At 36.2% G+C, this 23,924-nt stretch overlaps 1 protein-coding gene across 4 annotated transcripts in view; it reads left to right on the top strand.

Moving 5' to 3' along the window:
* The window catches only part of PDS5A (PDS5 cohesin associated factor A), a 77,100-nt gene that overhangs the window by 42,118 nt on the left and 11,058 nt on the right, over positions 1 to 23,924 (top strand). For all 4 annotated transcript variants that reach the window (XM_064418340.1, XM_064418339.1, XM_064418341.1 and 1 more), the window contains 17 exons: positions 3,912 to 4,063; positions 7,202 to 7,315; positions 7,952 to 8,033; positions 8,762 to 8,810; positions 8,940 to 9,079; positions 10,125 to 10,240; positions 10,971 to 11,076; positions 11,935 to 12,095; positions 14,724 to 14,847; positions 16,000 to 16,158; positions 16,409 to 16,477; positions 17,103 to 17,239; positions 17,908 to 18,031; positions 18,289 to 18,493; positions 18,975 to 19,089; positions 22,034 to 22,166; positions 22,771 to 22,890. In XM_064418340.1, the coding sequence (XP_064274410.1) occupies positions 3,912 to 4,063; positions 7,202 to 7,315; positions 7,952 to 8,033; positions 8,762 to 8,810; positions 8,940 to 9,079; positions 10,125 to 10,240; positions 10,971 to 11,076; positions 11,935 to 12,095; positions 14,724 to 14,847; positions 16,000 to 16,158; positions 16,409 to 16,477; positions 17,103 to 17,239; positions 17,908 to 18,031; positions 18,289 to 18,493; positions 18,975 to 19,089; positions 22,034 to 22,166; positions 22,771 to 22,890 (2,106 nt within the window). The remainder of the gene's footprint in view (positions 1 to 3,911; positions 4,064 to 7,201; positions 7,316 to 7,951; positions 8,034 to 8,761; positions 8,811 to 8,939; positions 9,080 to 10,124; positions 10,241 to 10,970; positions 11,077 to 11,934; positions 12,096 to 14,723; positions 14,848 to 15,999; positions 16,159 to 16,408; positions 16,478 to 17,102; positions 17,240 to 17,907; positions 18,032 to 18,288; positions 18,494 to 18,974; positions 19,090 to 22,033; positions 22,167 to 22,770; positions 22,891 to 23,924) is intronic.

Genomic DNA, 23,924 nt, shown 5'->3' on the forward strand with positions numbered 1-23,924 from the left:
TAATTGATTTTGGTAATGATGTCATCTTTACACAGAGAAATACTGATTTTGAGTATGTTCACTATGATAAAGCAGCCCTTCAATTAGTTGTACTTGCAGCTTGACATTGCATGTTTCTCAGAAGTGATCAAGATCACCTTCCTTCTTTTTCAGTCACTTTTTCACTTCTTTTTCAAACATGTCCAAAAGTTCATTTATGAGATCTAAAACCTTTTAGTATGGCCACCACTTCCCACTGGGACTTTCTACCTAGTGCGAAGGGGATGATTGTTACTGTGTCTTCACCAGCGTCTCTGTCTGTTTTCCTTTAGCATGCTGCTGTCAGTAAGAGGCAGTCAGCTATTACTGCATAGCTGTAATACTGATTTCTACAGAGCTAGGTCTTTCTTTGTGTGGCTTTAAATCAGTGTGGTGGCATGTAATGTTCCTTATCTGTAGACTAAGTCTTTTCACACCAGTTGTAGTTGCATTTCAAGGTTAGGTGCTTTTTCAGGTGATCAGTGAAGAATTACTTTGTCTGTACATGATGTTTCTCTTATAAAAATCTCTGGAGAGAGCTTTAATGAAAGTATATCCTGAGGGGAAGATAAAATTGAGCACTGACTAGAAATTACTACAACAAATACTTAGCATTTGAAGTAGACCTTAGTGATACAGGATGTGTTAGTAAATATGGTTACTTCTATAAAATGAAGATCAAGGACTTGTAAACTTTCATCTGTTTTTTTTTAAATTATTTTTAGGATTTTTCTCCAGTTTGGGAGAGGAGCATTGATAATGTCCATGTAACTATCTTTGTTTTCTGTGTATGATTTTCTCAATTCCAGGCTGAGTGCCCTATAGCTATTTTAATAACTTCTTTTCTTTAAAAGAGCTCTGTATTTTGCTGGCTGCATTTACCCTTTGTAGCTGGGCTTCTGTTGGACACATCTACTGCAAACCATCTAAATGATGGTTCATCAGTTTGACTTCATCTTTTTAGGTCTGCAGTCATCTGTCAAATGAGTATTGCTATTTCTGTGAAAAGAATGCTTGTCCAACAGGCTGAAGTAAAGTGCCAACCTGTCATTTCAGTTTTGCCTCTTATCTTTATAAAGCAGGGAAAAAAAATTAAATCATGCTAATTGGTATGCCATTTAAGTGATCTGGTTTTTTTTTTTTTTTTTTTTTTTTTTTCTCCTGACCATAGTCTAATTGACGCAGTATTGATAGTCTAAACACTTTCTAGAGTGAAAGTTTCTGGCTAAAAGACACTTTAATTTTTTAAAGGAATGTCCTTAGCTGATTTGATCTATATAGACATTTGAATGATGATTGTAACTATTTGAAAAACAACAACAATTTTAAAAACAAACAAAAAAACTGCACTTCCACTAGTTTTCAAATCCATTTTTATTGCTCCACATGGAAAAGTAACTCTGGTAACATGCTCCCTCAAAACTGAAATCTAGTCTTTGGTCATAATTGTTCTTAAAAAGCTCCATTGGAACACTGTTTCAGAGGCTTTTCCAGCATCTTCACTTCTCAGAATAATTAGGAAACATTTTAAAAACAAATAACAAAAATACTCTTGTCCATAATACTGGAATAATCTTAAGAACCTGAGAAGTTAAGAGAGTTTTGACAGCTGACTTCATTGGCATTTCTTCCAACAGTCTTTATGTAGAAGGGACTCAGGCCCTTCATAAGAACTGACTTGCACATCATCAGCTTTAAGTCAAAAGCTCTAGAGTGAGGAGCCATAGAATCATACACCTATTTTTGGTTCCTCTTTATGCATTTTTCTGCATGTGCGTTAGTTTTAACTGTACTGAAAACCATTGTGGCTTTTTCCAGATGGAGGAGAAGTATTCTGTTCATTAAAGTTATTCTAATGAGTAAGGGATTGTGTTGAACTTTCAGTAGCAATTTTTTTTCAATACTCAGCCCAACAGTCTTCAGTGGAGAAATTTAATTATGTTGGTCAACCAAGGAAGCTAAGATTATCAAAATTCTTCTGTTAATTAAATCAGGGTAGTAATTCTGTTCGCTGTGATTATGTATTCTGCCTTTGAAACTGATTATTACATTCCTCTTTAGGTTTATTTGCTGTTTCAGCTTTAATTTTCAGAAGTGTCTTATTCTTTTTTTTCCCCTACATTTGCCACCTATTCAATGACTTGCTTCCATGGTGTTCCAAACATTCTCTAAGTGGTTTAGTCCAGTGTCTCCTATTGTCAGTCTGCAGCTGCCTTTCTGCATGCTCTGAAATCTACTCTACAGCAATTTCACTAATCAGAATTCTGTTGGCAATCCAAACCTCCTTTCTTTTGTAACCTGTTATTACTCCTTCATTTTAAACTTAAATTTTCTGGAATAATTTCTAGAAATCATTTTTTGTTTTCTTCTGACAAGTTTTGCCATCCTTCCTGTCTCATATAGGAGATCTGATGAAGCTATCACCTGCATTAGAAGGGTGTATCTGAATGCAGAAAAATATGAATGCTTTTCTGCAAATGTTTTCTCTTTCAGGCCTTTATTTTCTTTAAAATGTGCTTTAGATCGTAACAGGAGTGAACAAATTCCTGCAAAAGAGTTAAACAATAACATCTGTTTATAGCTAAAGTTTTTCTCTTTTGTGAAAACTAATTACTTTGTTGTGTTCTGGCAAAATCATTACTATCTTGACTCATCTGTCACAGTTTTAATACTTAAGAAATATGTAACAAAATACAAGTTTATTCTTTCCATCTTATTGTTATAACCTGCTCCAACAGCTAGTGGTGTCTTGTGGTGACATGAGCCATATTATTTTGAAGATTTGTGTTTGCTTTGCCCTTCAAGAGAAGGAAATCATTCAGTAAAACTATTAAGAAGTTAAATGTGCAGTACCTCAGTGGTATTGAGTCAAGCCTTCAGTTTAACAAGACTGAGGAAGTTACAGTGTGAATAATAGTATCTACATTTATGCTTGGTAGGCTGAAATGATCTGAGTGTTGTTAGTCCTTTGGAGTTCAAGGCCAAAAGTGATACCTAGTGTGTTCTGAAAGACATTATCTCTTTCAGTTCAAATTTAATGCATTTCTTCTAAATGATGTGGGGAAAAAAGTGTTTTCTGAGGTTTACTGTGTAAATCATTCAGCATGAGACACTATGCTGCCTAAATTAATCCTGAAGTTAGTTTTGGTATGATTCCTCACACAGATCAGCACAGGATGGCTTATGGGTCTCGTCTGTTAAATTGTTTAATAATGGAACATTTGTTATTTACTTGAGAGGATAAAGTATGACCACCAAAAGCAAGATGGAGAACCCATGAACTCCTCCTGTAGCTCTTGTACTCTTTTTTTTTTTTCCTTAATCCCTGTAGTCTTAGAACAATTGCCTCAAGGCTTCAGCAAAATGGGCCTCTCCCACTGTCCTGGAAGGTGGCCTAAGAGTTTAAGCCTAGCAGGTTTGGCTTGGCCTAGGCTCCAGATCTCCCATATCTAGGCAAGGGTGCTGTAAGATGGTGCAAGGCAATGGGAAGAAAGTCTGCCACTTCAGGTGCCTGTCTCTGAATAGATAAGCCTTCCAAATCCTGACTCAGTAAGACACTTATTCAGGCATACATGTTAAGCTGTACTTAACTTCTTTTCTGCTGGCTAGCTCTCAGATTTTTTACGCTCAGCACAGAGAAGTACTGGAGTCATGGGTACTGACAATATTTAATCTGCATGGTAGTGGCAAGAAAACCCTTACACAGGCTTTGCAAGTTTTCATCTAGAGGCTTCAAACAGCATTTTTCAGCTTTTGAAGTGTCTGAATATAGGACATCAGAAAGTGGCTATTTTGTTTTTCATGCTTCTACATCTTTACTGTATTTTGTATGTTTTATTTATTTATTTACAAAAAACAATTCCCCAACTTCTTTTCATTTCTTCCCTCTCAAGTGGCGAGTAAGAAAAGAAGCTATGATGGGTCTTGCCCAGCTGTACAAGAAGTATTGTCTTCATGCTGAGGCTGGAAAAGATGCTGCAGAGAAAGTGAGCTGGATAAAGGATAAACTTTTGCACATATATTATCAAAATAGCATTGATGACAAGTGAGTCAATCTAAGTCTTCCTAATTTTAATTGTATAGTGATAAGAGATACTCTGAAAATATGTTCTTATCCTGTGGAATTAAATTCTATATTTACAGATTGATGTATGGTATATTTAATTAATCATTAAGGCATGTTATGCACATATTCAGAATTGTTGTATTATCTGTTCATGGATTCATTTTTAAATACTGATGGCACTAGATCTATGATGATAGCAGATTTTCATTAACTGACTACTGTGTAGGAAAAAAAAAAGTTAAATCTGACATTTGCTGTGCCAGCTGTGGTTTGCTTACTACTTTCCAGAGGCCAGGCTGTTAAAATCCATCCTCTGTGTGTGCACACCACAGTGCATGCACAGATCTCTCCTTTTGGTATATGGACCTTTAGGTAGACCAAAAGCTGAAGAAACATCAGGGGTGCTTTCACATTTGATTTGTCTGTGTTCTGTCACTCAGTCCCTTTGATTTTTTTGAAATACCATTTTGGTGTTGAAAAAAGTATTTTGGCCAAGGTTTCGGAACATTATTCATAGTCTTTCAGGAAGGGAGAAGCTGTGGTATCACACAAAGGCAGAATTTCAGCCTAGATTTTTAGTAGGATAGACTCAGAAAATTCTTTACAGCCTTGCTTACGCAGCCTGCTACTTCAGCATGTTTTGTTGCCTTGGTGACTAGTCTGAATGGGCCAATAGCCTCCTTCAGGTGCCATTTATGATACTAAATTTTTAAGCACTGCAGTGGTGAAGGTTCTCGCTTTGTTCATCTGGCTGATTGTAAGTGGGCCATAGTTGCATATTTGATTAGTTGGCTCCTTTTTTGAAAATCAGGAAGTCTTCACATAGTTTATACGAAGCTAATTCAGCATATACATAAAAATATACTTTAGTTTGCATTGAGAGGTTTCTGGTTTTTCTGCCATGTTTACATCTCATTTTCAGTACACAGGTTTGATAGTGGACAGAGAATGAATCAGTTGTATAGTGAATGGGGCAGATGTTTTCTGTATTTCTGCTCAAGCAAAAGCAGAACACTGATGGAAATGAGGCAGGGAATTTTAAGGCAAGAGTGTCATCAAAGCTGAGTTTCTTTCTCTGACATGATTTTGGAAAGCCTGATTACACTATTGAAACTAGCTTATTCATGAGGAGGCATGGATTATATCCTGTTTGTTTTCTGTGTGTCCACACAGAAAGATCAGTGGCTACATTTTTAATGTTCTTCTAGGTCAGTGTGGTACTCTAAATTTTAATTCAAATGCTACTAGTCTTCAAGGCTGACAATTAAATTTTTGCTCAGTGACACCATTGGGTTGGTTTCCTGATCTCAGTGGAGGGATGTGTTTGTGCTATTGTCAGGATTTTAGAGATTTAGCACCTGAAGAGATGTAGAAATGCTATGATCTTTTAAGACAGAGTCTGTTCAATCCTTTAAACACATAAGCAAGGATGGGCCAAAATTAGCCGGCTCTGCACTATTTTCCTTCAGTAATGCTGCAAGGAGGATAAAAAGTAGCAGTGGACAGCTCTGAGCCTTGGAGTATTTTCTGCAGTGTGCATGGGATAACACTGTTTCTTTCAGGAGATAATAGTGCAATATCACACAGACTTCAAGCCTGAAATGGAATAGAACAGATTTTTTTTTTCCACACATTGATATCTTGGTCACTTGATAATGTTTTTTTGTTGCTTGGCTGTCGATGTACACATCTGCTCAAGACTGAAAACTTCTGACCACAAGAGCTGCCTCTGAGCTTCTTTGTTTTACAATAAATACATAGGGAATGGAGTGAAACAACCAGATCTGAAACAGTGCCCTGTTACCAGCTGTTGTTATCCTAGCCAGTCACTTTCTTCACAGGAGAGAAGTGTGTCTTGCAGTTGTTCCCACTTTGTAAATCTTGACCCTGACCAACAGGGACCAGGGAAGGGATGATGCAGTCGTTCCATTTGTATTGATTGCTTTTCTAGAACATGTATCTATAGAGACATGGAGTAGAGCAATGTTCATAAATTGGTAAGAGCTCTGATGCCTCCAATCTCCTAGTGTATTAAACAGATGAAGTCCCTTGAGCTCTGAAGATTCTGTTCCCCAAACAATTTAGTTCTTGGAGTCATCAGTAGGAAAATGTAAATTTAAAGAGACAAAGCCAGATTTTCTTTAATACTGATGGGCTGTAGCCATACTCATGGTCATCCTTTTATTCCTGTGTCTTGCCCTCATGTTTCTTGGAATTTTTTTTCAACAAAAATAAGCTGTGTGAGCAGAAATAACTTGTGTTTGATCTGTGCTGCTGTGGTCTCTGTACAAGGCACTCAGTTCTTGCTAGTACCAGTGCACTGGTACCTAGTGAAAAAGTTTTAAAACTCAAACACACACAGTAGTTGTCAATAAATATAAAATTGTATTGCTGAACGTTGTGCACAGCGTTCATTCAAATGTAAATTCAATTCATACTAATGTTCTTTTATTGTGGGGGCTGTAATTAGATTAACTACTCACTTGTAGTTCAAAATTGGTATTTAATGTGAAACTTCAAATGTGAATTTTAAAAAGATAATTGGAGATTGTTTTTGCTGGTTTGGTTTGTTCTCAGTTTGCCTTTTGCCCCTTTATTTGTATATGTTTTGATGTTCCTTCATCTCCACTTTTTTAGTGCTGATTTTTAGTTTCTGTATTAGAATTAGTAGATTCCCAAGTACTACAGTTCAATTTTAACCATTCTTTCAAGGATACTAAAGAATTTTACTTTTCCTCCCCTTTGAGTTATATTCTTGCATTCTTTCTCCTTTATTTGAGCTTTTTACTGTCAGTGTTCCTTCAGTGTATTGGAATGAACAAAGGGAGATTCTCAGATCTTAAAGACGAGAATTTGGATGGTGACAGATTACTCCCTCTTAGAGGTGAAAGTGAAAGAACGTGGAAAAGCTCTCCAGAAGCAGTTCTTGCTAGTTTTTCTGTCAGTAGTGGAAAGAGTCTTTACAGCTGAGAAAAAGGCCACTACTTTTTGTCTTCTTTGTTGAAAAATCTGGTTTTAATGACTTCCACTATTTCTTGTTTTTTCAGCTTGTCTGGAAGGTATTGTTTGGCATGTACAGTAGTGATTTCTCTTATTTTTTTCCTTCTTTTTCTGCAGATTACTGGTAGAGAAAATCTTTGCTCAGTACCTTGTTCCACACAATTTGGAAACGGAAGAGCGAATGAAGTGCTTGTACTATTTGTATGCTAGCTTGGATCCAAATGCTGTCAAGTAAGTATAGTTTGTATTCAACAAATACTTGCTTTCTTAGGCTTTTCTAACATCTGTTGTTTTACTTGTTTTATAATAAAAATACAGCTAATGGATGCTTAGCATTATTTGCAAGTAGCATAGTATTTGAAAACATTTCCCTTTTATATACAAACCCTACATGTTCATTGGACAAGAGGATCCCATGATATTTGAGAAGAGTGGGTTTATCCCTTCATTTTCATGCAGACTTAAAAGTGTGCAAGTGATGACTTCCAGGTTTGCTCTCTATTAGGATCCATGATGAAGGTGTCTGACTGAATTCTGGTGGATGGTGGACTGTTTTTTATTTGGGTGGTTGTAAGAAATACTACAGGTGTCCTGCATATGTTAAATTGTTAAATTATTCCTAGAAGAATAAGAGAGATGATGCTCTGTAAAAAGAGAAAATCAGTTCCACCTTGTTTTCAACACTTATGTTTAATATTTGGTAGGTTTTGATTATACCTAACAGGTGTTACACTTGATAAATAAATGTTAAAAAGTAAATTAATTTAATAAATTTATTTTTAATATATTTACAGTCTTGTTTATTAAAACATCCAGCATGTTTTTCTCATGAAGAAGCTTTTCTTTTCTTGTTTATCATTTTTGCAGAGCACTGAATGAGATGTGGAAGTGCCAGAACATGCTAAGGAGTCATGTACGAGAATTGCTGGATTTGCATAAGCAGCCCACTGTACGGTTTTGAAAATATTTGTACTTTATCCAGTGGATCTGTGGGACTGATTTACTGGGGGGGGTTAATACTGCATTATTGATTAAATGTAACTTTGTTATTCATTCATTTCTGTATGTCGACAACATTCCATTCTCACGAAGTAAAGTTGCTTTCTGTAATGCTTGAAGGTATATGACCTCCTTCTGTTGATCATTCTTTTGTAGTACTGCTCAAGAGCTTTGGAACAAGTTTTAAAAGTTTCAAAGGTTTTTGTTTGCTTTTGATAGACCTTTTTTCTTTCTCACTTTGAGAGATTTTGAAAATGGAATACGTTGTAACAAAGCAGTGATTTCTTCATTGGTTAGAAAAAACAATTTTAAAGTATTTGTACTGGAATTTTACTAGTAGAAATTTTAAATAGAAGGGCATTATTTTGAGGTTTTCTTGAGAGAGTGGGCTTGTGGGAATTTCCTGTTTTGGTGGGTACTGGGGACTTTTTAATTTTGATCTGTTACGTGAATTAATGAATTTTTGCAGTTCTCTGATGTTGCAAGAAGATTTTTCACCTTTCTGTGTGGTAGAAGCTAGTGATAGTTACATTAGTCTAGTATCTATTCTTAAAAACATACACCATAAGATTCAGGGGTAGAAAGTAGTGCTGCAGAAGACTAACATACCAGCTTAAAGGTGTATTTTGTAAAGGAGATATTGCTGATTTGTTTGTCTGTTTTTGCTCTTGTCCTCAGTCAGAAGCAAACAGTGCTGCCATGTTTGGAAAGCTGATGACCATAGCAAGTAAGTATTAATAACTTTCTATAAACATTCTATAAACTACTACAGCATTCCTGGAAACTGTATTTCTGTGAATCTTGGCCTGCTGAAGTTGCAAAATCATCTCACGTTAAACTGTTTTTGATCATACAGAAAACCTTCCAGATCCTGGAAAAGCACAAGATTTTGTGAAGAAATTCAATCAGGTTTTGGGTGATGATGAGAAACTTCGGTCCCAGCTTGAGCTGTTAATTAGCCCTACATGTTCTTGTAAACAGGCAGATGTCTGTGTGGTAAGGAAATAGAAAAGCAATCTTCTATACCATAAATATTTGTGCTTAAAACTGCTACCTGGAATTAATGGTGATTAATTAGTTACCTAAATGTGGTTTTTATATGTTTCCAATTCTCAAAAAATGCCTTTTTGATTAACCTGTAGAGATTAGGCAAAAGATAATTACAATCATTATCTTAAGAAAACACTAGCTTTATTCCTTCCTGGGATTATAAGCATCAAGCATAATGCCCAAAGACCAATTTATTTCTTTAAAATACTTTATTTCAAGTACTTGTTTTGTGGTTTTAGGGTTCCCAAACGGTCTTCTCACACTGATTCAGCTTTCAAGTACCAGCAAGTCATCTGTTACCATCTGCATATTATTAATTTATTTTTCATCCTAGAATAGTATTTTGAGATCACTCTTTTTTTTCCCTCATGTTATTTAACCTCTTTGATGAAAATACACGCCTTAATATTAAATTGTACTTTCCCAGAGTACAACCATTACTTTTCCATCTGCCAGCCATCACAGATTTTTTTTTTAATGGTCTAAGGCAAAATAAGCAGTTTCCTTGACAGGAATTAAAGATCACAAAGAGCATCTACAAACAGACGTGGACTTCTCGGGTTTTGTCTAATGCCTCAGAAATTTTACAGGGAAGGGAGCAGGACAATTTTTTCATTGTTATGAAATCTCAGTGTACTGCAGGGTTACCCACATTTTTCTGGATTACACTTGACAACAGACATACACATTCTGTGCGCTGCACTTCACTCTTCCTTAAATCTCTTTTGAATCTGGGCTGTAATTCTTAAGAACCCCTGAAGAGCTCTAACTAGAATGATATTTAAATAGTTTTGTAAAGTATGTCTGCTTTGAATATAACATGATCAAGAGAGGTGTGGTGATACCAACAGCCTCCCCCTTAAAAAAAATTTCACTGATTATATAGACAATCTCTGTGGTAAAAAAGAAGTAACTGTATTTAGCTTACTAAGCATGTTAAAGAAGCTAGTAAAATGGGCGTAATTCTTGTTTGTATCTAATGTTCTTGTAGAGGGAGATAGCCCGGAAACTTGCAAATCCTAAGCAGCCAACAAATCCTTTTCTGGAAATGGTCAAATTTCTTTTGGAAAGAATTGCCCCTGTACATATTGACTCAGAAGCCATTAGGTAAGTTTGAAAGATCATGAATAATTGACTCACGAATGATTAAAATATGCTAGAAATAGCAAAAGAAAAAATAACTTTCTTGGTGTTTAAATTGGTCTGTCCTAGCAATAAGTGTGTGGGTGAGTTTTAAATCAAAATTATGTAAATGTATTCATTCCCAGCAACCTAGAGGATGCAACTTCTTTTGATGCTGCTTTGCTGTGCTATCTGTAAAATTATTTTTAAAATGTAGCAGTTCATGGTGAAAATTCTGTTTGTGGGACTTCAGGTGAAAACTGTGAGCATAATTTTTGCGTAGTTAACTGCAGCACAGTCTTCCATATAGCACCTGAATTAATTAGCTTTTGTGGGATTGTGCAAGAGAATGTTTTGATTTCTTTTGAGACTTGTCTGGCAACCTAATTACAATTCTGGAACTTGTGCAAGTATGTGTTGATCTAATGCCACCAGCATGGTGGGGTTTTTTTTGGATGGATTTTTTTTCTCTCCCTAAAGAATTCATTTTGCAGAAAGTGCAATTAGAAGGAAAAGGACTAATAATAACTTAAAAATAACAAAATAAAATAAAATAACTTAAAAATAGCAAAAACCAAACGGCAATGCCAACACCACCCCCAAGGACTGTTGCTTTCCCTTTATATGTTGTGAAAACCTAAACAATCTTGCTTGTATCTCCAGCCTTTAACATTGTTATACTTCTTTGTTCCTTTTTTTGTATCTCTCATTTCAGTGCACTAGTAAAACTAATGAATAAATCCATAGAGGGGACAGCTGATGATGAAGAGGAGGGTGTAAGTCCTGATACTGCTATTCGTGCAGGGCTTGAACTTCTCAAGGTAATCTACATTAATGCAGCTGTAATGGAAGAGGCAAAAGGGACATGAGTAACAAATTAGTGTTAGCATGAATTTAGTACTTATTACTTAGATAATTACTTTTTTAATGTATGAAACTGCTTAGTAATACTCACTTGAAAAAAGAATAATGGAATAGATGGTTTGTTGGAAGAAGTATGTTTTGAAAAGGGTGCCAGGTGTTGAAATGTACAAGTTAAAGCAGAAATTGGTTTCTGCGTAGGGAAGTAGTAGAGAAAAAGGTGTAGAGGTGTAAAGTGAGAGGAAGAGAAACAGGGAAACTGGGAGAGACACCTTCTCTGGGGTGTGCATGTCACTGGCAGGAGAGCAAGCAGTTAGCTCAAGAGCCACGTTATTTATCGAGAAGGGAACTTGTGTTCAGTGGTGCTGAGAAGTGGAAGGGGGAGAAAGAAGGATTTGATATAACTGGAAAACAGTTGCCCATGGGGTTTTTTTGTTCTTTTCTGCTCAGGGGCTATAGATTCTGGAGAAATTAAAATTTCAATCCAGTTAAATTAGGTTGAAAATAAGTGTTCTTAAATCGATTGCAGTGTAAACAAATACTCTTGAATAAGTGTTTGTTCGAAGAAATGTGTTTTTATATATTCAAATAATGTAGTATCTTACAAAATATTTGGAGGACAGGAGGATCTGAAAAGCAAAACTTAGATGAATTTATTTGAAAATTTATATGTAATCTTCTCCACAGTGCAGTTATTTAATGTAGTAGTAAATAGCTATTTATGGTGATGGTAATGCCCATAAACAGCCATAATTTTGTTTTTCTGATTGTTCATTTACTATGAATAAATATACTTTTGTTTTAATATGTGTCTGCAGGTTCTGTCCTTTACACATCCTACCTCGTTCCACTCTGCAGAGACCTATGAGTCTCTACTGCAGTGCCTCAGGATGGAAGATGATAAGGTAGCTGAGGCAGCCATACAGATTTTCAGAAACACGGGTCACAAAATAGAAACAGACTTGCCACAGATAAGATCGTGAGTATTGTTAACATTCTGCTTTTCATATCTGGAATTCTGCCTCTTGATAGTTTATTCAATGTGTTGTCCCTATCTAGTCTTTTTAATTTGAACAGCTTCTCTTCCATGATTTTGATTTCCTTCAATACCTATCCCTTCATTTTTTAATTCTGTGCTCTCATACTTTTTATGTGTTTATTGAATGTGTTAGTTACTTCTTCAAAATCTTCTTATAATAGAGACATTAAAACCAGTGCATAGTAAATCTTTTAGGTAACAAAATAAGCAACAGCAAAAATACAGCAAAGATATGATTACTTGGCATAATTTCTACTAATTTATGTCCTTCACACATTTTTTTCTATCTTTGTAAGCAATGCAGATACAGTCTCTGATATAGTTAACAGCTCTGTTTGTTGTTAAACAAAATGGAAAGCAAAATCTAAAAGGAAGTATGAATTTCTAGCAAAGAATAATTGTCTGTAAGTTGTCATTCAATTCATGTTGTCCTTCTGATTAAAGCTGCATAATCTACTAGGTATTCACTGATTATTAAATACCTTGTGAGTAACATCTGAAACCTTAAAGTCAGCCTGTCAGTAACTAACTTGTCCAAATAATAAATCACAGGTTTCAAGTTCTCATATATTGAAATATCATTTTGGATATTACCATTCTAAAATGCATATCAGTGTACACTTTTAAGTTTGCTGTAAATTAAAGCTGTAACCTCAATGATTCTTCTGAAGGGATCAGATTTTGTACAAAAGAAAAATATTACAAATACAGATATGAGATGCATTTGTAGGGTAAAAAGAAAGAAAAGCCCAGCTGTCCCCATTGTGCATACAGTTCCCAGTATAGTCCCAAGTGTCTTTGGTTCCCTACCAGAATTTAATCAATACTCTGTTGCTGGGCTATATCATGTTCTCTCAAAGGATCTGGTATTGCTGACATTTCTTTGACTTCGTGCCTTAGCCAGGTATTGGTGAAGTTTAGTCTGGGAGGTCTTAACTTAAAAACATGACTGTCAAAGTGGAGGTAGCATCCTTGGCATGGTTTCCAGGAAAGTCAGGTTGGCATTCTGAAAAACCATGTCAGTGTTTACACTTAACACAAAGAAAAAGATGTCTGAGGACAAGCAGATGTTCCAGACTTCATGTATTCAGAAATCTTTATCATAAATAAACTGTCTGATACAATCAACAAGATAGTTTGTTTCAAGGGACCTATTTGTATTTTTGGGTTTTTTTAAATGCTTCTGTGAGCAGGCTACTTGCTGTCCTTTGAAGCAGTGTTCACAAGCAACAGCTCAAGTTCTTCTTCCTTGTATAGGAAATGAATAAGGGGTTTTGTACCAGTTCATGGACAAAGACTACCATATGACTCAGGACCCTCATGAGAGCACTGGCCATGCTCAAACAGAGCCTGTGGACCATGTGTAAACTTATAGATGTAAACATGTAAAGGTGCATGTCAATATTTCAGGTTTCACCTTTTGCAGATTTGTGTCAGTTGGGGTGTGCTGAGGTGTGGTTTGTAACTGCTGCACCAAGGCCTTGCAAATGTACATGTATGTAACACCATGAAAACTGGAGGTTAGGCATTGAAGGTTATTTTAACTGTAGGTTTTCCTGAATTCTGTCCTGTTTTGGCTCTTAATCCAATTTGTGCAACCTTGGCAGGTTTGAGAAGGTATTTTCTAGTTCAGGATACTGTTAACATGTTTCTCAGGGTCTTTGGTTTGGTTTTGGATTTTGTGGGGGTTTTGAGGAAACTGAGGTTTGATTCTTTCAACCCAGCTAGTTGCTCTTTAGCCTCGGTTGCTGATTTTGATTCTATAGAATGTGTCAGCAGGGTGCTGAATAATCCATGTACTGCATACTATAAAAGAGCTTTTCAAGGAGGCAGGGAGATTTCTGGGGATGTTTCTGTGTCTGACTCTTTCTAGGTGGTTTTGTTTTCTCATGTTAGTTGCTGGGTGAGTTGCAGGGTGAACCTCCTGAGTTAGTGTCTCAGCTGCTGGGCTCTGATGGGACTGGCCTGCCTTCCAGCACTGCCTGGGGAGTGATACTGAACAGTCTGACCAGCCTGGACCTGGTATCAGGAGTGGCTCCTGCCCTGCGCTTTCCTTCCGTGCCTCTGATCAGCAGATAGATTGCAGGAGATTCAAAATCTCACAGCAAAGCAGTTGTTTGCTTGGGTATACATTGTGATTAAAAGTTCTGGTAATAAAAGCCTGTAAACACTAATGTTCAGTGGTTATTCTTAGCTTTCACGGATTTTCTTCAGCCCTGTCATTCCCAGGCTTGGATAGTAAGTCCAGGAATTCACCCTAGCTGAAACTGTCATGTTGCCCCTACCTTAAATTTGTCTTCCTAAATAGCTTTATTTTAATCATTATTTTCTTTCATGTTTGATTTTTTTTCCTGTGGGCTGTTCCCTTCTTGTATGTGTACAATCAGATATTCAAGTATTGCTAAATACAGGTCCATCCTGCTTTTTACTTTGTGATCTTTCCTGAATAGACTTCAAAGGAGTACTTGACTTATAAGACAGTGATGATAGATCTCTATGTGTGCAGATATTTATTTTTTTGTTGATTGCAAATTGCATTTTGAAGTATTCTATTTAATGTTCACACAGAACACTAATTCCGATCTTGCATCAGAAAGCAAAAAGAGGCACTCCTCATCAGGCAAAACAAGCTGTTCACTGTATACATGCCATATTTTCAAATAAAGAAGTACAACTTGCACAGATCTTTGAGGTATGTGTTGCCTTTTTGTTTTTAAGATTTGTTTCCGTTATTAATTGATACTAGTAATTAAAATTAATTCCTAGTGTTTATTAATAGGTAACAGTTTATAAGGTCAGGAAGCCTACAGATATATGGTAGTTAAGTCATTAATTTTACAATAGCAAGTTATTAATATTTGTTTCTTGAAGTGACAATTTACTAATATGTCTGATAGATGAAGGTTTTTCTTTTTATCTGCATGGGAGAAGTTTGTGGGGAGAAGTAAGTTAAATATGCTGGCGTGATCCACAGCAAATTCCATGGGGACACATTTAGCAGATACAAAATGAGAGAACATTCCCTGCTTTCAAGCTGTATTGAATTATCCACCTTTAAGGTCTTTACACATACAGCCTTGCCTCACTAAGGCAGTTAGTGCAGAACAACTTGGCTGTAAGCTCAAACATCAGCTTACTGCTCACTTACTGCTCCCTTAGACAAGTTATTAAGCAAAAAAATATTCTATACAGAGCAGTTTATTACTTCTCACTGTAGTCTTTTAAATAATAACATTATTAATCTGCACTTGTAAAATATTTTAGGTTCTTAATCTTGGCTCTCTTTGAGCCTGTGCATAATTTTTAAGTGTGAAAAGCTTTGAATTAAGCTTGCAAAGTTTGATTTCTGTTTAGACTTCTGTGAGAGTGCTTGTTCCCTCCCTAAGATACCAGAATCTGATGCAGTGGTGTGGGGTGATACAGGAATTGTTGTGGTGACTGTTACCTGGAAGGTAAATACTGATGGCTAGTAGAAATGTCCCTGGTGGTTTCCAAGGTTTTGGCTGCTGTTTTCTACCATTGGCAGTTGGGATTCAGGTTTTCACAACTACTGAACAAAATTAAGTCAAAGTTTTTTTCCCATGTCACTCAGGTTTGAATGTGTTTCACTTTAAAATAAGAAGAGAACATAGAATTTGTTTTGCCCTTACCTTATATGAGCTTTTTATTTACTCTGTTGAATAGGAAGTTGTATTCTTTATACTTCTGATTGCTAATTTTATTAATTCTTTTGGAAAAACAGTGAAATGCATCAGCAATACAGCAGTAAAATAAACTATTTTAAGACATGTTAATTTATTAACTGAAGCCAAATTTTCAATTTTTTAAATTTTTCCTTCCCCAGCCTCTTAGTAGAAGTTTGAATGCTGATGTACCAGAGCAGCTTATAACACCCCTGGTCTCTTTGGGTCATATTTCTATGTTGGCTCCAGACCAGTTTGCTTCTCCAATGAAATCTGTTGTTGCAAATTTCATTGTGAAAGATCTCCTAATGAATGACAGGGTAAGATTATCTTTTTTTTTTTTTAAGTTCTTATTATGCTGTTAGCCTTTTATGAGCTCTGGGGGGAATAGAGCTTTTTTTGTCAAACGAGTCTGTAAAGTAATGTTCTCTGTAAGTGGTTAGTACAGTGATAATTGCATTATAAAACATACTTTTTGTAAAAGAAAGCCTAATCCATTACTTTCTTCTATTTTTACTTTATTTTCTTTATGGATTGAGCCATTTTGTATACTTACATGAATTTCTATAGTCAACAGGTGAGAAAAATGGAAAATTGTGGTCTCCGGATGAAGAAGTCTCTCCAGAAGTACTGGCAAAGGTGTGTTATCTGCTGACAGCAATAACGTGTATATCTGCAATTAAAAACTTACTGTTCTTCAAGCTGTGGGGAATATCAGAAGAAATCCCTTCAAGCGTTTTTGTATTAGTCCTATTAGAACATATTGTTTTTGTGGATTATACACAAAACTGATAGAAACTGTGCATTCTGTTGTCTTCACTTCCTGGTATTAATTATTCAGAGCATTGAGAAGATCAAGAAATTCAAAAGTTGTAGTTTTCCTTACAAGAAAGATGACTTTGACTTTACTGACTTGTAAACAGATTTGAAGTAAATTGAAACCCCAATGAAGGGAATATAATTATAGCCATTTCTAGGAGTTTTTATCTAGTTGCTTTTACATTTAATCATATATCAAGTATCTTGCATCCTTTGCAGATGCAAATCTGCAAAGACGGTGGACCATAGTTGTAGTCTCCTGAGGTCAGAAATACTGCTTCTTTTTCACTTTAAATATTTACTGCTTCATTCTGTTTGTTCCTTTAAAAACGTACCAGCTCTAATACACAGAAACCTATGGGAATTTCAATTTGACAGCAGTAGATTTTAGTAACTTACCAGCTCTGGCAAGTACGTTGATTGTTGATTTGTTTGTGTGCGATAGGTGCAGGCAATTAAACTTCTGGTACGCTGGTTGCTGGGTATGAAGAACAACCAGTCAAAATCCGCAAATTCCACACTCCGGTTGTTGTCAGCCATGCTCGTCAGCGAAGGAGACTTGACAGAACAGAAGCGAATCAGGTCAGATTTTGTTTGCAAAAATAAATCTTGTTTTAGAATGTCAAAGAATGTTGGTTCTTTTAGAGTGCTTGTGGAATGTTAAGGTCAGCACCATGTTGGCTGCAGATTTGATCAGAGTAGTAATACTAGGAGTGGAGTGGCAGCATGAAATTATGTTAGATACTCCCTTTCTTGCAATTTGCTAATACCTAGAGTTCCAAATTAGATTATTTTCCTAATAAAAGACATTGTAGAGAGTAGAACACCTGCAGAGGTATCTTTGAAAACAATTGAGTGATAACCACCTCCCAAGCATGTTAGATTTTGTCTTGGGTGGAGCTTCTTCATTCCAACTGTGATGTAGCTGCACGTCAACTTCATCTTGAGGGTGAAGGAAGGAAAGAGAGAAACTGTGTCAAAACCAATGGTTTAATTTAGACAGGGATAGGAAAACGAGCAACTTGACTCATCTAATTTCATTGTTTTACTCGAAGTAGAGGATTTTTGTGGGGAAAGTAAAGCACTTTATTTTTCACAAATTTGGTAGGGTTAATTTAGCTTGATGTGAAGCTATGTTACTGGGACGTCATTGATCTTGTAAAAAGAAGCAATTGAGACATGCAGGTAATTTAAGGATAGTTGTGGTGAGCTGTGATTAATTATTTGGGGTTTTTCTCTGCCATGTTTAGTAAATCAGATATGTCTCGACTGAGATTAGCTGCTGGTAGTGCAATAATGAAGCTTGCACAGGAACCCTGTTACCATGAAATAATTACCCCAGAACAGTTCCAGCTCTGTGCTCTCGTCATTAATGTAAGTAACTGCATTAGAATTGAAGTGACCCTTAATTGAGTTCTGAGTCCTTATGTCTGAGCTTTTATTGCTGCTGCAGAGTATATTCTGTTCCTCACTGCAGCTTTCACAAGTTATTGAAGTTTCAATTTCAAATGTTAATAGTGCTGCTTCTGTTCATATTTTTTAAAAGCCTCCTCATAATTCCACCTTGAATGCCTTTTTTTTTTAAGACCAGGATTTTGATGGTTGCACTTTTATGGTTTGTGTTGCTGTAGGATGAGTGCTACCAAGTGAGGCAGATATTTGCCCAGAAGCTGCATAAGGCACTTGTGAAGTTACTGCTCCCGTTGGAATATATGGCAATCTTTGCTTTGTGTGCCAAAGACCCTGTGAAGGAGAGAAGAGCACATGCCAGACAGTGCTTGCTCAAAAACATCAGTATACGAAGAGAATATATTAAGCAGAATCCTATGGCTAATGGTTAGTATTTCACTGAAATTGTTAAGAATACAATAATACTAAACTGGAAGGAATAATTATTAAACCGTAAGCAATTGGCTTTTCTAAAGAAACACTACATATGTTTAATCTGTTTCCTCATCTTTATATTAGACACATTCAAATCTAAATTTACTTAGTTCAGTATTGGCATAAACCATAAAATATTCCTCTGTACAGTGCTGAGAATTATGGATGTAAAATCTAGTTCTCTTATGGTTATAGTTGTTTTGCTCAAAAAACAAAATTTTGTCGTGATATTTTTAGGCTTTATGACCTTCTTCCTGAAGCAAGGCCCAAGTAGTTTTCTAGCAGTAAAACATGTTCATTTTTTTTAATGATTCATTAAAAGTAAAGTCAGTAAGAAGAAAATGCAAGTCAAAATTTTACATTTCGTGTTTGAAAAAGTTTTTCTTATTATGTATGTGTATAATACAGAAGCAATTTTTTGTTATTACTGTAGAAAAATTGCTGTCCTTGCTGCCTGAATATGTGGTACCGTATATGATTCACTTACTGGCACATGATCCAGATTTCACAAAACCTCAGGATGTTGATCAGCTTCGTGATGTCAAAGAGTAAGTGTCAAGTGATTCTAGAATTCTTATGCTGAGAATTGTTCTGCACTTGGAAAGAACTGATTAGAAAGAGAAAAAAACTAATTCGGAAGAAGAAATATTTGTTTTATCAGCAGTATCTTCCAAACCAGTAAATGGAAAATGGAAATATGGAACATTTTAACCATGGGAAGAAGGCATCAGCAACTGCTTAGCAGTATATTCTGAAAGCCCAAATGGTAACCTGTAGGTTATACTGTAGTATACCAATTAGTGAGTTGTGTATGTTTCTTTTAAAGTAAGTAATGATTTTATAGTCTTGTCTTTGGGCCTAGGAATGTTTATAGGATACCAAGTAATGTTAGTTCAAATATTTTGGAACTTTTAAAATAGGGTGCTTCTCCAAGACTTGAAAAGAGGCTGGGTAGGTCTTGCCTCACTGGAAACTTATTTTCCCCTTCCTATGCAAGCCTACTAAAATTCATTCTAAGTAATTGCTGCTGACCTACCACTTGCACTGTACATCAGCAGTGCAGGCTTAGTACTTCTTAATGTATTCAGCACAGATTACTGTATGCAATACCATCATACTTGGCTGGAGCTTGTTCTGTACTCTTTCCACATTCAGACCTTCTTGTGTGCCTCAAATAATATTTCATATCTTAATTATAACTTCTTTTGCTCCTTATGCCTTGCAGTGAATTTTAAAGTTTTAGAAAAGAGTTAACACTTAAAAATTGTTTAAGCGTGTTGTCTCTCTCACCACACAGCGCTGGTTTTAGTGTTTTAGTTTTTTATTGTATTAATTTTTGATGAAACTGAGCTTTGTTGGTTTTGGTATAACCATATACTACAATACACATCATCCAGAAGGCAGTTCTATTTTGGCACCAATAGACTAGTTCAGATCTCAATGTTTTTTGCACCTTCACTTCTCACAGTCCAAGTCTGATTCTTTCTCTAAATGAAAAGCTTGATGTGTTAGTTCACACCTGGGCACACCTGAAGTTAATGAAGATTTTTTTACCTTGCCAACAAATCTGCATTTTGTCCCAGCACTCCCTGTTCCTGGCAACATCTGAAAGCATCCTTCAGCATGTACTTTATTCAGAATGCATGGGAACAAGTTCTGATTGGCAGTCACTGAGTTAATACTTTCTTTGAGAAGTACTTTCTAGTGCGCAGAGCTTTTTTGGACAGTCCTTGTATAGCTTTCCTTTGTTGCTGAATTTCCTCCCTCATGTTTGTCGCAGACTGGCTGAACTAGCCAGAAGGGACTGCTCCAAACAAAGAAATACTCTGTAGGGGAATTTTGGCAGGAATACTTCTCTGAAGAGTCTCCTGAGATATGAAAAAAATGTTTTCCATTCAATGTGATACAGTGTTTCTCTTAACAGCTCTGAATGTCTTAGTGTTCACTTTAAAGTGTTAACGTAGATGCTTACAAAGTTGGAAAAACAGGCTTTGCAGTGTTTTGTAGGTGTCTCCCTAGTTCATCTTGGTTTACATGGCCTAGATACAGTGATGTACAGTAAATGCATGCTTAGCAGTTCCTGAACCATTATCTGTGATAATTAACTCTTACTGATGAAGTTTTTTAAGCTTATCCTGCTGGGGTTTATTTGGGGTTGGTTGTTTTTTATCTTCATACTGTCTCAATCATCTTTCTCTTCCTAATTCATATTCTGAAATTACTGACGGAGATACAAAGAATGACTTTGTGTTCCTCTAGGTGCATATTTTTTTGCATTAAATCACACTGGTGTTTTGGACAGGTCTTGTTCAAAGTTGATAATTATTTATGCAATTTCCTGACTTAGTAGGAAAGTCAAGCTATTGAATTTGACATGAGTTAACTGGAATTTCCAGAGTATAATGTGTTCTCTGTAGTAATCTTGGGGTAACACTGGATTTTGCAGAACCTGGGTCAGGGTGGTATGTTATTGGTCCTGTGTTCGTTCAGTTCTTGAAAACAGTGTACACACGGATGTAGAGTTTTCTAACAGATTGATTTACTATAGCCTTTGTAGCTCTTGGATGCAAGTCAGACTAGAGACATCTTAGGTTCTTGAACATCAGATAGCTCTGTAAGTATTTTGATTAAGCATTAGCCTCTGAGCTTTTGAGAGGGATGTTCCTTCATCTCTTTCATTACAGTTTGAATCAGTAAGATGATGGGGGCTTTTGTGAACAGGGAATTGTATGTCTTTCCCAACTAAGCACTATTTTACCTTACAGCAACTGTTGTACATCTAACCACATGCAGTGGTGGAGCTTGATAGCAAGTTATAGCTTGGATGGACCTGTTGGGCTTTATATAATAATTGACAAATTTTTAAAACAAACTTTCAGTCAAAATCTGATGTAGTCTCACTATAAGTAAGCTAGATTTAAAGAAAGAAACCTAGGAAGGCTAATTCCATTGAGTCTTACCTGGGAGAATTTTCCTCCCATATGGAGCACTAGGAAGAATCTGAGCTGCTTTTTGGATCCCCTCTCCTATCTGAACTGCACTATTAATCCACCTCGTGTGGATAACTGTCTAGTAGCAGCATGATTTGTGTAAGCCTGCCTTGAGTGTGCTCATGGCCCACTGTTGATAGGGACATGGTGCTCAAGGTAGTCATTACAGAATTTCATTTGGGTGATGATAGCACCAGAATTCCTGTTTCTGTTCATATGTGGAAGAGAAAAAAGTTGATTGGCTGGGCAGTATTTACAAGTGTAATAATAAGCGCACTAATTTGGCAGGTTTACTCAAAGGAGTACAATTAAGACTGTGTGTGGTAAAGGTCCAGACTCTGCTTACACCATTATATGAAGTTATCTGTTTATGTCTTCAAATTTATTTTGTTTTCTTAAGAAAAAGCTGGTACAGCTAACAAAATTTTGTAAAGCTTTGCTGTATGTAGGAGCTGTAATATAAAAGCTGGAGTATAACTGCTGTGGTTTTATGGCTTTTTAGGTGCCTGTGGTTCATGCTTGAAGTTTTAATGACAAAGAATGAAAACAATAGCCATGCCTTCATGAAAAAGATGTCAGAAAACATCAAGCTTACTCGAGATGCTCAGTCTCCTGATGAGCCAAAGGCCAATGAAGTAAGAAATGCAGTTGAGCTTAGTGCTGGGTGATGAGCTGAGGATTTCATAAGCAGGATTTGCAGGAAGTTTGAAAGAACTAACCCTGACATTTTTATGGTTTTTTAAAGACACTGCTAATTGCAAGCACTGTCTGTATGTTTCCAATCTCATTCTTGCAAAACCTTGCTGACCTCAGCCAGTAATACCTGCATTTTTTGAAAGTATTCCTGCTACTGCCTGCCTTATTTGAACAACTGCCTAGTTTCCTCACATAAGTATCTTCTGCTGTTGGAGGAGGAAATATTGCATTATACAGTTATTGTTAAACCCACTCGTTTCTAGCAGTGATGAGAAACCATTTAAGGTGATTTGGCTGAGCAAGATCTTCAATTGTACATCATGTAAAGTATTACTAGGCTTTATAAATAGTATCATCTGAAAAATTAGGATTTCTCCATGTGTTTTAAGACCCAGCAGCATGGTTAATGATACAATTTTTTAAATGTCCTTAGTGGTGGTTATTTAAACACATATTTTAAACTTTTTGAACTACCGCATTCTTTCTACACTGTAAAAACAGTGAGTAATTCCTAAAACATGCTTTTCTTCTTTTTTTCTCCAGAAACTTTACACAGTATGTGATGTAGCACTATGTGTAATCAACAGCAAAAGTGCTTTGTGCAATGCAGATTCACCGAAGGACCCTGTATTGCCAACCAAATTTTTTACACAACCTGAAAAGGTAAATTTGTTCATTTTATTTCCAAAGTAATAAGGGGAAATAGTTTGGGTTTTTTTATGAGTGAGAGCTGGTTATCTCTGTAAGGTAATGAGTGGGAAAATGCATATTTTATTATCAGCAGTTAATTTTTTAATATCAGCTCTTTGCTGTGCTGTCTGTATTATGAACATGTGACAGAAATGTTTGTAACCAGGAATTAATGCTGGTAGGTTGGCATATATTGCTGAATAATTTCATTGGTCTGTTTTACAAGTGCATCTGAACATATGAGAATATATGTATTTTCTGACTGTATATCTGAATTAGAATGCAAATCAGAAAAAAAAAGGGAACACTATTTTATATTACCCATGATATGTTACCATCTCTCAGTAGTTGTTGGGCTATTCTGCTTGCTGTACAAGTTGGTCCTCTTATTCCTGGCTTTGGCAAGTACAGCTCTGCTGTCAGCAGTGGCACTACTGCTCTCCAGGAGACCTTACTTCTGAAAAGTGTTAGGGGAGCACAAGTAATTCTCTGGACCAGACCTGATGTTTTAGTTGTCCTGGAGAATGTACTGGCTGGCATTTTTTAGTGCCCTAGGCTGTGAATTAACATCCTTTCCAGAGGCTGTTTAAGCAAAATTTGTTTCCTATTTAATTGTGAAATGGCAGATGCCATGTAACAGTGAGCTGGTGCCTTTATTCAGTTACAGGATTTCGGTCTGTGTAAACTCTGATACTCAGTGTGACAAAGGTAACAACTTTCAACTTGGTCAGAGAAAATGGCACCTCTGTTCCTCTCTTAGGACTCCCCATTAAAAACATGCAAGTGAACAAATAGGGAGAACAGTTTTGCATCATTTCAAAAAATTCATGTCACTTTAGAAGGAAAAATGTTCATTCCTATTTTAGGTATGGCATACTGTCATTCAGTAATGCTCACTGTAAATCTCCACCAAAATACGAGCTCAACCTCTCTTTATTAGATTGATTCATTAGTCAGCAGGTCGCGAGGTGTGACGTGTGTGTAACTCTGGATAATTGCATCTGAGA

The sequence above is a fragment of the Passer domesticus genome, chromosome 4 (assembly GCF_036417665.1).
Source record: "Passer domesticus isolate bPasDom1 chromosome 4, bPasDom1.hap1, whole genome shotgun sequence".
NCBI lineage: Eukaryota > Metazoa > Chordata > Aves > Passeriformes > Passeridae > Passer > Passer domesticus.